Source organism: Solanum lycopersicum, chromosome 1 (genome assembly GCF_036512215.1).
Source record: "Solanum lycopersicum chromosome 1, SLM_r2.1".
Lineage (NCBI taxonomy): Eukaryota > Viridiplantae > Streptophyta > Magnoliopsida > Solanales > Solanaceae > Solanum > Solanum lycopersicum.
This window is the reverse complement of record NC_090800.1, coordinates 92,131,257-92,149,104: the sequence shown is the minus strand read 5'-3', so window position 1 is coordinate 92,149,104 and position 17,848 is coordinate 92,131,257. Positions and strand designations below refer to the sequence as shown.

General features: G+C 34.4%; 1 protein-coding gene across 1 annotated transcript; it reads right to left on the bottom strand.

The window, feature by feature from the left end:
- Nucleotides 1-271: 271 nt before the first annotated feature.
- On the bottom strand, nucleotides 272-14,612 carry LOC101255541 (uncharacterized). The gene is made up of 16 exons (XM_010316977.4): nucleotides 14,350-14,612; nucleotides 14,096-14,249; nucleotides 12,471-12,873; nucleotides 11,231-11,408; nucleotides 11,009-11,148; nucleotides 8,113-8,953; nucleotides 7,849-7,949; nucleotides 7,497-7,641; nucleotides 7,351-7,419; nucleotides 7,205-7,250; nucleotides 5,493-5,971; nucleotides 3,762-3,841; nucleotides 2,458-2,593; nucleotides 1,400-1,586; nucleotides 840-922; nucleotides 272-756 (listed from the first exon to the last, which is right to left on the bottom strand). Exons 2-16 carry the CDS (start codon nucleotides 14,193-14,195, stop codon nucleotides 634-636), a joined length of 3,111 nt encoding a protein of 1,036 aa, XP_010315279.1. The 5' UTR covers nucleotides 14,196-14,249; nucleotides 14,350-14,612; the 3' UTR covers nucleotides 272-633.
- Nucleotides 14,613-17,848: the final 3,236 nt, after the last annotated feature.

The window sequence follows — 17,848 nt, the reverse complement described above, 5'->3', positions numbered from 1 at the left end:
CTTCTTTGCTTATCAAGTGTCATGTAAAAGTATTTTATATAATGAACATATAAAAGTTAAACACACTTAAAACTCGATGATAAAAGTCACTAAAAATTAATTGCAAGTGTACATATCTACATTGAGCATGGTACGTGTGATAGTCTTCATGTTTTTAATCAACAGTACATACATAGAAAAAATAAATAAAACATAAAACTTCACGAACTCTCAATGACAACAACATACCGAGTTTAATCCCACTGAGGGTAAAGTGTACATAAATCAAGTCTCAATGGCAAGAGCAAAATTGGATTCATCGTAAAACTGCATTTAGTCACTAGTCTGACTAGTTATATTATGAAGTGGTAGTTTCAAATGAATATACAAGACTGCACACCAAAAACGATAACTATACAAATTTCAATGCACACTTTGTACAATGAGAAGCAAAAGTAGAGCATTTGCTGCTACCTTGGCATTCCATAAAGAATTTACGGCACCTCAAGATCCTAGATGGGAAAAAAATGAAGATGACAAAATCAAGTCACAAAGATTCGCTCTCCTTCCCAGCTTTTCATGAGAATTTTGGATCTACAGGCAGAGTCGAGTCAAAAGAGCTCATTGACGTAGTCACTGAAAAAAGAGAGGCACCTATACAGGTTGAGTGTGTGCCTTCTCATGGATATCCTTCACAAGATCCCTCAGTTCAGGGAAGATTGATATAAGTACAAGTTCGAGGACACCATATGTAAGCTGCTTTAAGCAGATAGTAGACTGCACATTACAAGACAATTTTTGTTGTTAATTTAGCAGAAAACATGTAATAGGAAACCAATGTTCTCACAGAGAGGTCTTACCTGAAGGAAATAATACAAATCCCTAGCACAACGTCTGTACTGCTTGTGCCCAATTAAGCTGACCAAAGTGGCGGGAGCACCATCTAAGAATTTAAAGAGGAACCAGTTAATAATATCATCCATGGCCCTCTCAAGGCAGGGTTGCTATAAACCCTACCTGTATCTAAGAATTTAAAGAGGAACTAAATGTAGAGTGGCAGGGCAACATAAAGCACAGGGTCAAATTGGTTTGGTGAAATTGAACAGATAACCCAACCTAAACGAACATGAACCACCCCCAGTGCAAGCATGGAAATTGTGTGTGAATCAATACTGTAAGCGATCTACTCCACAAAAAATAATACCCTCTATACAACTGTTACAGGCCCGGGAAACTGGCTAGCTGAAGCAAGAGTAGTACAGTTTGAAAACAGTTTAAAATGAAGCAACAATGAGACATGAATTTTTCTGACTTTTGCACAGTCCAAATCCATAAATGAACAATAGAAAAATCAAGAAAAACATCTTATTTTAAGGAACTTCCATTTCATAAAATAGGCAAAATCGAGAGCCACACTTACCATAGAGCATCTTTTTCACATCACTTGCCCTACGAGTAGCCTCAAGCTGCTCCTCAAAAGATCCTGCCTTAGAGACCTTACTTCCTCCAGATTGTTTCGTGCTATGAACAGATCCTTGATTTGGTTCATTGCTGCTTTCAACAATATTTCTTAATTTTATGAAGAAAATGCCATTGGGCCAGAGAACCTAGGAATGCAATCAGCAACAGAACCAAAAAGTCACTTCCAAATAATCCTTCTGCATAATTTCCTCATTTTATAATCTTAAAGTAGCACAATGTTGACACACAAGGAAGTCGGGAGACAGCCCACAACCAAAGAAATCAAGATGATATTAGTCAAATTCCATACATTATGAGTATGGTATGCTCCCTAATATTAGTTGACTAAATCATATTAAACTTAATTCTCAAACAAAGAAAAAAGAAACTACCTTCTATAAACCAACGACGTATATAAAAGTGCATACAAATTAACATTTTATGTTGCAGCACAAATTAACATTCTTTCCCCCGACACTAATTTCCAAATGCTAATGTCTTCCTATCTATTTCACATATGCCACATCAAGTTCAAAATAAATATAATGTAAAGAAATACTATCTACATAAGTGCAGTATTGTAGATGGCAGACTTTGAAATCTAATAAGGAATTAGCTGAAGTGTCATGCTAAATGAATCATATTGAAATAATTAAATTTATTACATCAATGATCAAAGATTGAATTATGGAATATTGATGAATTGCCACATGCATTAATTTTATGAAGAACTCTCAAGGAGGAATCTAGCGTTGTAAAAAATATTAGAGGCATAACATGTCAACTCCTAAAAAAGGAACCTGCACTAAAGTTTGCTAAGAAGGGACTCTACACCATTGTCCTTTTTTGTAATTCCAAACTATTTCTCTCCACCAATCAAGAGTTTTTTTTCCCATTTGTCATCTAGTTAATGCAATCTGTAAATACTGTAAGTCCAGAAGCAGAAGCCAAGAAAAAATTGCTTCAAAGGTAAGCAAGTAAGATGGAAAAGTTACAATAAGAAAACTAAATGCTTACATCTTGAATCCATTTAATTCCCAAAGCAATAATATCATCTCTCCGTAGCCAATGAATTTGCCTTAACAGCCAATCATCAATAGCATCCTCCATCATTAACTGCATAATTTCCTTTGATATCCAAAATACCTGTCTTCTGCGCTAACAAAAATGGCTTTGTTAGATGCTCGCTAATGATGCCATGCCATGGGAATAATATACATACAATATACCATCTGTGCAGGGTTTCGCTAACCTACTGCATAGGTGTGTTACACCTCCCATTTTCTAATTTCCGTAGAGATCTTAATATTAGTCTTTTAGGGGCTTTTTTTGCCTCACATAAATCCCCCAATTCACCTAAATGTCCATACTTTTATTATTTTCCAGATCGATAGTTTCATTCCTTTCTCTTCATTCTTTGGTATTCCTCAAACAACCACAAGAAAGGAGTTTGTCAATAATTTGGTAATTTCTGAGTTCAGAGTAAAACCATGAACAATGAGCAATAGGATCCACCAAGATAAAGATTTTATTCAATTTAACACTTCTTTTATACATTCATTGAATTCAGGTCACTGGAAACTAAAACTTTGAGTCCATCAATCAGAAGGCAAGAACAAACAGAAAGGCAAAAATGCAAATCTATAAATGGAAATTCTTACTCTGGTCGCAGGGCATAAACACTTTTTTAAAGGCAAATAGTATATTTACCCATAATCTGATCAACAAAATTGAAGCATATTAATTCTTACCTCCATTGATGGCACTGTAAATGTTGAAAGAAGACAAGATGCAAAAGGAAAAAAACTTGAAATTTTAAAGAACCATGGCTGCTCTTTCCCTTTTCTCACTAGTGAACAAAGATTGGGTGATGTAGGGGAGGGAAGAAAAAATTGGGAATTGTGGATTTACGGTGAAAGTACCAAAATAAAGCCCCAACAAGGACCAATCTTTAATGAGGTGGCGAGGACATTTACATATTGTTACAATTTTGTTGAAAACCATGTCTAATTTGTGAAATCCTGGATCATCTCCTTCTCTCCTTCATGTATTTCCATGCGAAGCATGTGCATACTTTAGTAGTTCAGCTTTACAGGATGACAATTTGTAGGTTTGGCATAATTTCAAATCATATATTATATCGACCCTTCTAACTCATTTTTAGGAACCAAATTAAGCATGAAGATGTTAAACATGGATGATAAAACTGATCCAATAATGAAAATATGAAAGAGAAGTTAAATGTAGGAAAACAACTCTCAATTTGATACCAGGAGGGGAGGGGAGGGGAAGTAGAGAAGTACAAAACATGTTGTTGTCACCTTAGCCAGCCTCTTCTATTCAGCTGAAAAATCTTGTCCACCAAATTTAAGATAGGTACACTTAAGTTGGGCGGCGTCCACTGAAAGGAAAAAACCCAAATGAGAATGAGTAAGCAAAACAGAAGCACGTGATATTAAGGAGGAAAAAAAGCAGCCCAGCACAAAATCAAGAACCAGTAGCCGACTGGGGGGAGAAATAATCAGGGTGGCAATGAGGCTGAAATGGGAGGGTTTAAACCGATGTGTGGCGGGGTGGGATGAACCAGTTTTAAAAAACTTGGTGGGGTGGAGTGGGGCAGGTTGCAGACTTCCAGGCGAAATTTCTGCTTCCGAGCATATTCATTGTAGCGTTTCTCTAAAAAAAAAAATCCACTTCACTGCTATCTCTAATCTATAACTGTTTCTTTTTCACTTGCTACTTCAAAATCACTTTTGATTTTCTTTTACCATTTATTGAAGAATAATTGAGTTGCTACAGATAAAAATACCGATTTATTACGAGCAATATGTTTATTCTAAAGATAGTTTTCTTTCTTTATCTTTAAAATAGAATTATTTGATAATTCAAGTTGATAACAGAGATAGTGGATAACATTGTAATTATTTCTTTCTATAGTTTTCTTAGATTTTTTAGTGAAGCATGTCATATATAATTAGGTAAAAAGAGTCGTCCAGTTTGAATGCTTAGCAAAAATAAATTAGCATAAAATCAATGAACGTGATGGAGAACTATTTACTATGTCATTCAAGAAATTTTTGGATCTGTTATTTTACTTACAGTAGCATTGGACTTTTGCTAAAGCAATATAAAGAGCCCATTTTAAAAAATAAAATTATAAACTTCCCTATTTTAACACAGTAACGGAAGGAAGAAAAAAATGAAAGAAAAACTAAAATAGGCTAGGGTAAGGCAAGTAGGTTGAAAGTAGAAAAAAATGTTTAGTGGGGTGGGGCAGGTTGAAATTTTAGCAGGTTAGAAGACTCAACCCGCCCCATTGCCATCCCAACTGAAATATATCAGATGACATACAGTTGATATCATTTGATCAGAAAGTTAACAAGAACCCAACTTGTAAAGATATCACATGCTGAATCTCAAATAATAGCCTGCATCCAAGCACCCCAGTGAGCTAAACAGGCATCAAGCAATTAAACAGGCATCAAGCAATTATTACTCTCTAGTTCCTACCAAATTAAATGCTCATAATCATTTTCAGTTGCTTCACAGTTATATGCCTTTCCCAATTTTTTATTGGATAAAGTAATAAGGTTTTCATACATGTTTGGGCAAAAACATGCTAGTATATGATAAGTGTACCAACCCTTCCCTGAAAAAGAAACTTTAACCCCCTTCAATTGCCCCATAACTGACGGGAAAGTTGTCCTCTGGTATGGCCCTTTTGTATAAGTAATCCAATTGAGAGCATTCCAGACATGGGATTAGACCAGACTGTTTTTATCTCACCTAATATGAACCTTAATAAAGTATGATAATCACTCCTCGATACAAATAGCACAATCCAAATATGCAGAAAAAAGATGAGGTCATGCACATCACTTGCATCCCACTGATAAGACATGATTCCTAAGTTCAGATGTCTGTTAGTGCCTCTATTGGTCTTCATTCATGTTTCCAGCAGAATAAATTTCCAAAGAGGATCAGAACCTCTATATGTTCTCCCACTGGATATCCCGTTCACTAGAAGTAGAAAAGGAAGAAGAAAGGGATACCTCTGGTGGCACTCCAACTAGATCCTCTTGTTGACTTGGAACTACTGCCAAACTTGTCTCTGAAAATCCTCCAGAACTGACTGATTTACGTTGTAGCCCAGAACCATTCTTCAAATCAGCCACTGAGTTTACCATCTCTTCGTCATGTTTAACCACCCGAGGGGGAAATCCTTTTGAATTCAACTCATTGTCTGAATGCCACCCATTGTCTTCTGAACTAGGTCCTACTTCCTCATGCCCGTGGCTTCCATCTTTATCACCGTCATCATTGTCAGAGAAACTATTAACTGACTCAGAGTTACTTTGTGTTAAAGCCAGTTTATGTATTTCCTCCACGTTCCAAGACAAATTCCTGTCTGAAGTAGAGGTAGTAGGTTCATAAGAAGAAGATGAAGGAGAGCCAACAACTTTACGCATCAAGCCATCAGAAACGCCTTTAAATTGACGCACAATATCATCCACAGCATCATCCACGTTAACTGTCACAAAGGTTGAGTTCAATCAGACTATAACGAAAAAAGTAACTATCATATACCAGGTAACTCACTCATTAAGTTCTTTCCTAAGCAATCAGAGAAAGATGTACAAGTATATTAAGAAAAATAGCAATCATCTTTCACAGTTATTTAGCTGACTGATTGAATGTGACATTAAAGCTTCTTAAGCATTGGTAAACCCCAAAGCATTCATTACTGAACATTTTAACTAGTACTCACTTAAATCCCTGCCAAGAACAGCCAATCTTTTTCCTAATTGATAGCCTTGAACAAAATCCATCCGACATTATTTTGTTTTTTTGCATGAAAATTTTGGACTCAAGAAGAAGTGGTGGTGCCAAAATGGTCAAAGAAAGGACAAGATGAAAACTATGAAAGAAAAGAAACCCCAGCCAAAAAAGGGCATAGACTTGCCTGTTGAGGTATCAAGATCGTAGGAGTTCTGATACCATGTGAAAGTTTGAGCATCTAACCAAAACCTTAAGATAAAATTGAAGTTGTCAAAGACCTTATAAACCTAATTGGATGTTGTTATATACTCGAACTGAGACATTATTATATAACTCGACAACCTTCCACATGTGTAACCAACTCTAGGGATCACTCATGTATTTGAATGTGGACTATTGAGTGCAAGAGTGACCTACAAAGGTAGGCTCAGATATCATGTGAGAGAATGAGATAAGAAAACACATTAATAACTTGACAATTCAGTGAATACAAGACACCTATATATAGGTGTTGAATATAATACACATAGTACTTGTCCAATACGGAGCAATATGTACCTTAAGAACTTAACTCTATTCTAACACAATTAAATAAGCAAACTATTTGAAGTTCATGATTGTAGATACTAGATAATATTATGTGAAGAGAAGTAGCACAGTGTTTCGCCTCACATTGTGATTTAACAGTATAATACTCTGTTCAAACTTTAGCTTTATAGTTTAGCAAAGCAGACTCCACAACTCACTACAAGAATCAAGCATTATCTGAAGTTGGAAGCAGATACCCACACTACATACTATGTGAAGAAACTTGGTACAAGTTATTCTGGCCTTCAAATGGAAATGTAATATTGCAGTCATCAACAGGACTACCCTTACCACATTCCATGTATCCGAGTATATAGACGTAAAATATCCAGAGGAAACACCAGAGTCATCACATAAATAGAGAACACAAACATGTTGGTTGGAAGAAGTGGAGTACCTGCCAGCGTTCTCATCACTGAAGAAGATTTTCCAAAGGAGTAGTTCTTCATAGACATAAAAAAAGTATTAGTTAGGGTTAAAACAAGCCTATAGATCTATATGACATGATGGTAAATAACCTAACAAACTTCAAGAAATAAATACCTTGGAAGAGGCACTGAGAAAATCCCACACTTCATGTTGCTCAGCCACATTGGCAATTGTCAAGAGATCCTGTTAGGGAAGACCTTTTAAAGCAACCAGAAGGCACAAATATTCCAAATAGATATAAAAGTAATGATGTGACATACTTGCAGATATTTGTCGAGCTGAATGCAACGCTGATGAACGAATGCATCTTCTGTACTAGATGAAAATATCCTCTTAGGAGGCAAATGCAATGTGTAATTAGGAATATCTTTCAGGTGTCTATGCAATCTCTCAAAGTTCCTGTATCTGCTTAAACGGCACCCAATAGGAAGACATCAGCTAAGCAGAGCCAGCGAAAGTTGAGAAAAGAACTTGTTCAGTGTTCAAAGGGATTTCTTTAATTGCAATACCAAAAAATTCTGAACACAGTAACATTCAAATGAAGATGTTTTTGGATGATAGGGCACCATTATATAGTTAAAATATATATATATATATACATGAAAACAATACCTTCTCTTTACAAACCAAGTACAGTTATTGGCATCTGTAACCGCGATTGAATATACAGCAAAAGATTTTGAGCCCAGCTTCTCAAAATATGCACCCAAAACCTGGGGCAGGATGAAACACTATTGAGCAACGAGAATCTTTGAAGACAGAAGTCAAAGGTAAAATAATCAAAATTTGAGACCATAGCTCATAAGATATGAGCCAGCTTGACTTCTTGGGACACATTTTTGAGTATGAGGGAAAGATTGAGGAGAATTCACATACCCTGCACTTCAGCTTTGGTAGATGATGTCCCTCACCACGAATCACAATGTCTGAAGCACTCATAGTGCTAGGTACTGCATTCTTAAATTCTGTACTATAGAATTCTGATATAATGGATCCTCCATCTTTGCTCATAAACAAATCTTCAGTATTTTGTTGGATGATTAAATCAGATGTACTATTTGATTTTTTAAGCTTACTCTTAGTCTCATATGCAACAATGGCAGAAGCACTGTCAACATCATAGAGAACTCCTCCCTTGGACGAAGCATCCTTTATCAGATCTTGAGACAAATGCAAAGGGTGACTTCTCTGATCATGTGGTTCACCTTCCATTATCACGGCCACTTCAGATTTTTGAGTTGGCAACTCTTTCCCCGCATCTTTTCCACTGCTTGCTGTAATCTTTACTCTAGGAACCGGAACTCCTGTGGAAGAATTCGTTTGGAGTTTTTTCTTATAATTTCTGCCAATAGTCCACATGTTCTCAAGATTTTCAGGCATCAGAACTTCAGTTCTTCTCTGGGAAGCTGCTTCAAGGACACGAGCCCAGTCAGCGGGCCGTGGATGGCTAGCCTCGTCTTGAATCGAACCAGAAATTGAACTTCCTGCACTAGCTGTTGATAATTCTCTTCGATGGTCATATTGGCAAATTGAGAGATCAGTCCCTTGACTCTTGGTAGGTGTTTTCTGTTTGTGATCAGATTCTGAACAAGTGTCTGACGGAGAACCCTGATTGCGACTATGACTTTCTACTTTAGTCGATTTACCATCGCCAGACTCCTTACACCCCTCATCATTATATGCAAGGAAAATATATTCAATCAATTCATTAATATACCTGCAAGAAAATATATCAAGTAAACTAGCAAATGAGTAACAAGTTAATACGGAATGGGTAGCTACACAAATTGAAATGGAGCAGGCTAGATTGATCAATCAAAAATGTGAATTAACTGTGAAATTCTTACTGCCATTTGTACAGTGATCATAAACAGTGAAAGAACAGTCTATCCATATCAGCAGTTAAATCTTGGGAAGCTCCAAGAGCACCTTAGATAGTGAGGAAAAAGCAGCACTGACTTACAACCAAAAGGCCATAATTACTAATGTAGACCACTAATTTCTCGCCAGCAAATACCCCACACATGAATCTAATAGTCTTAACGCTTTTACGGCAAACCAAAGGTCAAACCACGGGTCATTAAGAATTCTTTTACTTATTTTCATTAATGAGCAAAGCACAACCAAGATAATAAGTGGCCCCAATTACCCCAACACCAACCACCTCCCGCAAAACAGGAAGGGGAAATGACTATATTTATATTATTGGTCTCCCTCCCATAGACAAACTCATGCAAGTTCATCATCTTCTACTAAAGACTAATATGCTAAAAACTTAATGAACTGCAAGAAACTTCAATTTACACAAATTAAGGAAGTGTTCTATGTGTAGAGGGGGGAGATGTACCTAGGATAAGATAATCCTCAATTCACATTAAAGAGCATCGAACACCAAGGTGATCTCAACTTTTTACTGAACATCTTCAACATGTATGCGGGATTATAAAGGGATAATACTACAAGTAACATTTGTTCCGGAGATCTGAAAGGAACTCTCATTTGTCTTTCAGACTGATAAGAAAGTCCATCCAGGACAAAGATCTGTGATTCAAATGACTTTGAAGCAATAATTTCCAAGATAGACAAAGTTACTGGTTAAGTAACCATTAGACCTTTTAAGTTCATCTCCATGAGGATAACATAAAATTGTGCTGTAAAAGTTTTACAAACGGTAACATTTCTTCATCAGCTTAAAGACTATGCTGACAGCAATATTAACAAAAAGGCCCCGGTATGCTTTACAAGGCTTCCAAAAATTGCATAATGGATTCAGCATCCCCGACAAAAAGCTCTTTACACCAAAAAATAAATTGTAAATACAGTTCATTTTAACTACTTAGACTAGAAAATAGTTCGGTAAATTTGAGCATTATCTCATTGTTTCAATTCAAATAACTTTTCTGTATTAGCTGAAAACATATACAGTGTGCTGTGTGCCTATCTTCGGTCATCAGACACCAGGTGCAATAACAAAAATGGAAAAAGAAAACAAAAACGAAAACAAAGCAAAAATCAAAAATATGATGAGGCAGGAGGGAGGAAAGGTGAGGAGAAGAAAAGTTACTTTCCACAGTAAGCATACTTCTTCTATAGAAGAAATCATTTTTCCTCCCTCTCCCAGCGCTCTTCCTTAACCTTTTTTTTTCCCCAGGTGTTTGGGTGGAGGGGATCAAGATCATCTTTCTTGTTTCTTTCCAATCATCTCAGTACTCAAAAGAAACTAACAAATGGAATCACGAACAGGGAAAAAAGAATCATCAAGCACGCTCTTTACCATACAGAATCACCAAAGAACAATCTAAGCTTTGGACTAGCTGTCTTAGACTCTTAGTTGTTCAAGTGCAATGTATTGATGACATCCTAAACATAAATACTCAAATTTCATAGGTATGCAGACCTTAATATCACAACCAAAAACAACTACGCTGAATCTAATATATTCCACATGAGAAAACAAAAAATATACTCAATATCCCTAACTGTGGAGGCAGCACAATGAGTCTTCCGGAGGCAGCACGATGAGTCTGAGTCTTAGTTCTCACTGGTAACATTTACTGAACAGTAAGGCGGTAATCAACAGCTTTAGACCCTTACAACCAATTAGCAGCTATACTACAGGGCTCTTTCTTCTCAAAGTAACGCATACACAAACATACAACTTTCTAATTCCATGGTATAAACCTAGTCAGTGAAAGAACACAGATATAGACGAAGTTATGTATATTGAGAAAACAATTTTTTAATGGTTCACATTTGTAAGAGATTAACTTACACAGGGCTTGCAAAATTCAGAAGAGGCTGTATCACTAAAGAAGTTAATAGTTCTCTGGCAATACATCGAACTAAGGGGCTTTGCGCTTCTCTGGGTCTTAGCACAACAGCTAAGATTCCACCCATGAGCCGTTGAAGTACCTATAAAATAAGCATTAGATAGCATGCAAAGAATGTCAATTGAGAAAGAGTCGATTTTTCCATCAGAACACTCCACTCACACCTTGTACTCACTCTCAGCTGATATCAAAGCAGGATGGAGTTCTTTAGAGACCAAGAGATGGTGCTTCAACCTTTCATCCCTTTCTTCCGAAGACAATGTACCCATGACGTCCACGCCAATAGCTGTCTGGTTCCTGCGGAAAAGGTCAAGGTGATCTCCTACCAGGTCCACGACATCCCTAAAAATTAAATAACTTGGTTCAATTGCTGGTGACTCAAAACCAATACAGCAGACATAAAGTGAGAAACAACAGATAGAATAACAAAGAAAGATTTGCGTTTAAGAATAGCAATGGGAGTGGTAATCAAGGAAATGCCCCACTTTGCCCTAGTAGAGTGGCGAGAGGGGGTCATAAGTGGGAAATTGGGAACAAACTGTATGTATTCTTTCATGACTAAGTTATTGCCAATTGATAGTATAGTTTAGTACTAGGATTACGAGCAACAGTGAGAATAGTCATTAATTAGCTAAAAGTATTGAGTCTCAGACCACTTCATATTTCTCTCTGTAAGGGGTCGTTTGGTGTAAAGGTTAACACTAAATAGTCCTGGGACTTAATTATAGTACCACTTAATTTGTTGTTGGTTGGCAAGTACGGGACAACTTATCCTGGGATTAATAATTAATACCCCTTGGGTGGTATAGTAATCCCGGGATAAAATAGGAAAATGACATGATATCCCTTTAAACCCTTTTTATACATCACTTTTCACATTCATGAAGGGTATATTTGTAAACACATAACTTGTTCTTGAAATTTATGCCATGCATATTATTTTGAATGCAATAAACCAAACAACCAATAAAAATGATCTCAACATAACTAATCCCAACATAACTTATCTCATCATAACTATACCATCACAACTTTTATTCAAACCAAAAGACTCCTAAATTGTTTCACTACAGAGAACTTCTTCCTTTAAATTCAACTATTGCAGGCACTACAACGTCTATTAGATGTGAGAAGAAGTAACCAATAAGGAAGGGAGGGCATGGCAGGGAAGGGGAATGTGTTTCTTTAACAGATAATGCATATATTGATAGAAAAAAAGAAAATAAAAATCTTGCGGTAAGTTGGTGCAAGTACATTTACATAGACAGAACCCACCTATGAAAAAACAAAAAGAAAGGTTCCATCCGTAAATTCATATCCCTGTAAGTAAGTTGGGGATATGGGTTTCCTGCCCCATTGCGTCATCTCTATTTAAGTCAGAGGGATGACTGGGAAATAAAATACCTTGTCAACAGCTCTACGAGGTTAATTCCTTTCACTCTTCCAGATATTTCACCAAGGACATCCATGATTATTTCATGTATCAGCTCTGGTGCCTCTTTGTCAGGCGTAATATCAGAGTACCACAAATCTATCACAAAATCATGCAACACCTTGTCAATGAACTCCTCGGCTGCTGCCTCTACGAGTGGAGAACCGATTTTTCTCTTCCATTTCAGTGTGGGCGGTGAGGTAGAAAGTCGGCTATCATTCATAGATAGCTGCTTCTTTTCTAAGTGCGCCAAGTATGTTGGTGGTCGGACATTCCGAACTTTCCAGCGGAACTCCACTTCATTAAACAATATACGTGATCCAGAAACCAAGAGTAAAGCTATAGGCAGGTTCATCCACATTGATGTACTGGTGTCTGCAATCAAGAGTTGAATCCAAAAACAACCATGATGCAACAATAGAAAAGCAAATTGACAGTTGTGACAAACAACTCACCACAAAAATTGCATAAAAACTCAGAAGTATGATAATTTACTCAAAGAAAGCATGTTGTTGAAGTACGAAGGTTGTAACAAACGTGCAAAACTATCCACAATTTTTTTTCCTTTTCCTCTTCCCTTTGTCTCCTGGAAACTTTAAGAAAGCTACTTCATTTGTTGAAGTACAAAACAAATTTGAAGTAGCTGAAGTGGTCAATGAAACCACCCAAGAGAAGACCACTGACATCATACCAAAACAAAAGGGGCAAACAATTAATAATTTTGAGAGTTTTTCTTTTAAATCCAATCTCACCTAATTTTCACAGCTGCGGTTGAAGTTTCTCTGGTAGAGATGAAGGAACAAGACCAACAAAATGAATGCATGTTTCAGTATTTTATACTGACATCAAATTATAGTGCAAAGACACCCCAATGTAAAGGTACAACAAACTCAGTAACCAATTATTTTAATTTTTTTTATTAAGTTAAGGTATTTCACCCACAGAAGGGCATCAAGAAGATGCATAGTTACGACTTACAATAAAAGGGAAGTTGACAAAAGAAATTTAGATAAAAAAAAGGAAGTAACCAATGTTTTAATCTTCATTCCAAAAACAACACTCAAGAAATCTCACCAAAAACCTCAAGAAAATGAGTCTTGCAACATCCATTGATCAAAAGAATGCCAAAAACATACACAATTATTGTAATGAAACACTGTAAGTAATGCTACAACTTCAAACCTGATGCATGTTTAAGCATTCTAATACTAACATCAAATTATACTTCCAAAACTTAGTAACCAATGTTTTAATCTTCATTCCAAAAACAATACTCAAGAAATCTCACCAAAGAACCTCAAGAAATGAGTCTTGCAACATCCATTGATCAAAAGAATGGCAAAAAATTATTGTAATCAAAACACTGTAAGTAACCCCACAACTTCAAACCTAATGCATATTTTAAGCATTCTGATACTAACATCAAACCATAGTTCCAAAACATAGTAAACCCATGTTTCAATCTTCATTCCAAAAACAATACTCAAGAAACCCCACCAAAAAACCTAAAGAAAATGAGTCCTTTTACGGCCATTAATCAAAAGAATGCCAAAAACACTGCAATAACTTCATATAAAGAAATTTGAATAGCACTTACGTGTTAAAAAGTAACAAACAGCAAATATACACAAACCCCACCAAACCGCTCGAACTTTTACTTCTTCGATCAGATCTTGAAGGGTCTCCATTGCCTTCATTGTGACCCCTCAAACCCTAGAATTCTTCCAAGAATTTGAAACCCAATCAAATCCCTAATGATAAAAAAACAATAATTTGTTATCTACAGTATCAAAATCATTGATTCATCAAGAATCTTGGTTACTAGTCAACAAGAATCGATAAATTCTGAACCAAAGAAAATTCTGGATTCCTCTGCTTTTGGCTGCTGCGGTGGAAGAGAGAGAAAAGTAGAATAAAACGTGGGAAAAAGAGAGGTGAAATCGTCGTTGCCGGTTGAAAAACACGTTAGAGCCACCTTCGTTTTGGAGCTGGACAAGCTATTGAATATTATGTTGGATTCTAAATTCCACCATTGTCGGGGAAGGAGAGTTTTGACGATTTTACCCTCTACGACATGCTACACCATAATTTAAACTAAATTATTATTTTTTTACAGGAATAGTTAGTGGTACTACTAATTTATAATAGTGAACAGTGATCGACTTTTTTTTGTTTTAATATTATTATTATTATTTTATTTCAATAATTTATAACCATATTTACCATCTCAAAAAAGGATTTATGCCGAATATTATTTCGTCTTTAGATTAAGTTATTTATAATCATGATTTTATGACCATGAAGAATATAGTACTCATCTTCTTATCTTATCTTCCAAAAACAAAAAAGGGAGAGATAATATTGTTGCATATGTGTGGGACCTAGTCCAACTAAGCTGAGAAAAAAAAAAGTGTTTCTCTAAACATCGAAAAAAATTGAAAGCGTAAGTTTCATACTTAAATTATCACTTTTTAATTTAAATACACACTTCAATTATGTGTGTAATGCACTTTCTTTTATATTTGAAAAACATTGATTCACGATATTTTACATAGATAAAATATTTTACCTACATATATAAATTAAATAATAAAATATTAATATTAATTAAAAATTAAAGATAAAGTTTTACTAATTATTTTTCTTACCCCACTCCACCACCTCCCCACGTACCCCCTCCCCCGACAACCCCCATGTTTTTTTAAAAGAAAAAAGTCATTTATAAAATATTTCTAAAAGATTTCATACTTTATTTTTCCCTCGCCTTCCCAAAAAAAAAACACTCATTCACTCCCATAAAAATTGATATTATTTTATTTTAAAAAAATAAAATTCTACTTCATCCTATTTAATCCTTCGCTCCTAATTTTTATTTTTTTACGTTTTTCTCATTTTATGAACGTATTATATTTTTAGAAAAAAAATTCACTAGTGTACCGAATATAACATAAATAACTAAAAAATTTAAAAAGTCTTGTGACGGCAAGTAAAAATATTTTTGATATGTATATCTAAACACTAAAAAAATTGAAAACAAAGGGTTAAGTGGGATAGGTAGGATCATTTTTTCAAAGAAAATAAAATAATATATAATAAGTATTTGCGGAGGGGGAGGAGATGGAGTAAAAAAAATTGAAATACTTCTATAAACGAAATTTAAACAAAATAAAAAACTTTAAAAAATGGTAGGGGGGGTGAGAGGAAGTGATGGCGAGGGGTAAGAAAAATATTACATTTTATTTTATAAAGAAAATATTATTTTTTATAATAGTTTTTAATTTTTAATTTTAACTAATAGTAATAATTTATTTATTTTTTGTCAACATTAAATGTTTTGTCTATGTGGAGTGTGATGTGATATTTTTTAAAAATAAAAGAGAGAGTGTATCACACATACCATGATGAGAGTGGTATAAAAGAAATATGTGTGTTTCTCAAACTAAAAAGTGATAGTTTAGGTATGAAACTCAAACTTTTAATAATTTAGGTATGAAACTCAAAGAGAAAAAAGAAGTACAGTTTAGCTGTGTTTTTAACACTTGTCTCTTCTTCTTTTTCTCCGAAATGACTTATTTTGAATAGTGATACTTCTTTATTATCTCAATTTATATGAACTTATTTGATTAGTCATGCAATCTAAAAATGAAAATAAAGTTTTTAAAGCTTGTGAGTCAAACAAATTATAAATATTTATGTGGACTTGTTTAGCTAGACTAGTTTATTTATTGGAAACTTTCACATATAGCTACTTAAAAATAGTCTAATTACACTCGATAGTTATAGTTTGATAATTACATTTCGTGGTTACATGTTATATGGAGGAGAGAGGCATGAGAGAGGGAGAAAAAAGTGGGAGAAATGTGAATTGTATATGTATATTGGTTAATTAGATAATTGTATATCATACACATATACGCAAGAGAGATTAGGAGAGGAAGGTGAATTGTATTTGTATATAGTTGTAGATTATACATATTTATTTATATATATGGCAAGCGAGATTGGGAGAGGGAGTAGAGAGGCGAGCGAGAGAGTGGGAAAGAGGTGAACTCTGTGTGTGTGTATATATATATATATGTGTGTGTGTGTGTTAAATAATTGTATGTTATACATATGTATTTGTATATTCTGGCGAATTATACATATACAAACCTGACTAATTATATAAACTCAAAGTTCGCCCACGTAATTAATGTACAACGTTAGTCGCGAATGATAATTATAGCAAACTATAGCTACGATGGATAACATTGGCGGATGCACATTCAAGTGCATGGGTGCTTGAGCACCCATTACATTTGGAGACAACACTAATATACTTTGTATGAATATGTAAATTGAGCACCCATTTTGGTACCAACTTCAAATTACAAATAGTTAAGCATCCATAACTAAGAAATTTTGGATCCGCCACTAATGAGTAATTAAATAGTATAAGTTTGTTTAACCGCGTAATTTTCTCTTATTCGAGAAAATAAATCGAGTTAAAAATATATATTTTACATAAGCTTTAAAATATAAGTTTAACTCCTAACAAATAACAGATTTAATTAAGCAGTCAACTTTGATATGTTTTTCAAAATGTACATTTTTAGCTATGTATACACACACACTTGAGTGTGTTAGAAAAATACTCTATTAAAAATATTTTAATATAGTATGTTATATTTTTTTAAAAAAAAATTCAGTTATTAATTTTTGATTGAAAATAGAATTATAAAGTAAGGAATTAAACTTTTATCCAAATAAAAATTTAAATATTTCATCAATTGAGGTATTAATTTTTATTTTTATTTTTTGTACCAACAAGTACTTTTTCATCTTCTTTTTGTTTTTACCTTTTTATCGTTGATTTATGTTCATATGGATAGATAATTTATAGTAAAATAACATAACATATCAATCATATTTATAGACTATATTTTCTTATAAATTGAGCATGAAGAGGGTAGGTATACATGAATTTGATAAGGTAGAAAAATCGTTTTTAATAAATTTATCTGTAAAAATGATTTGAATCACGTGCAATAATAGCAAGACGTATGATTAAAAAAATAAAGAAAAAAATATCAACAATGCAACAATTAAAGATGATAAAAAATAGATGAAATAACAGTAGTAATTGACCTGAAGTATAAGATAACGTTAGTATATGAACAATAATACTTGAAGTATAAGATAACGTTAGTCTCCACAAATTTTCACTTTTTGAACATGCAAGTTTTGTCTAATTAAAATTTTACATTAAACTACAAAATCTATCAAACAATCGCTCTATATGAATTATTTTTAATTCTCAGCTATATGTTTTATGCAATAAAATACGGCGTTAAACCTTTATTTCATACAT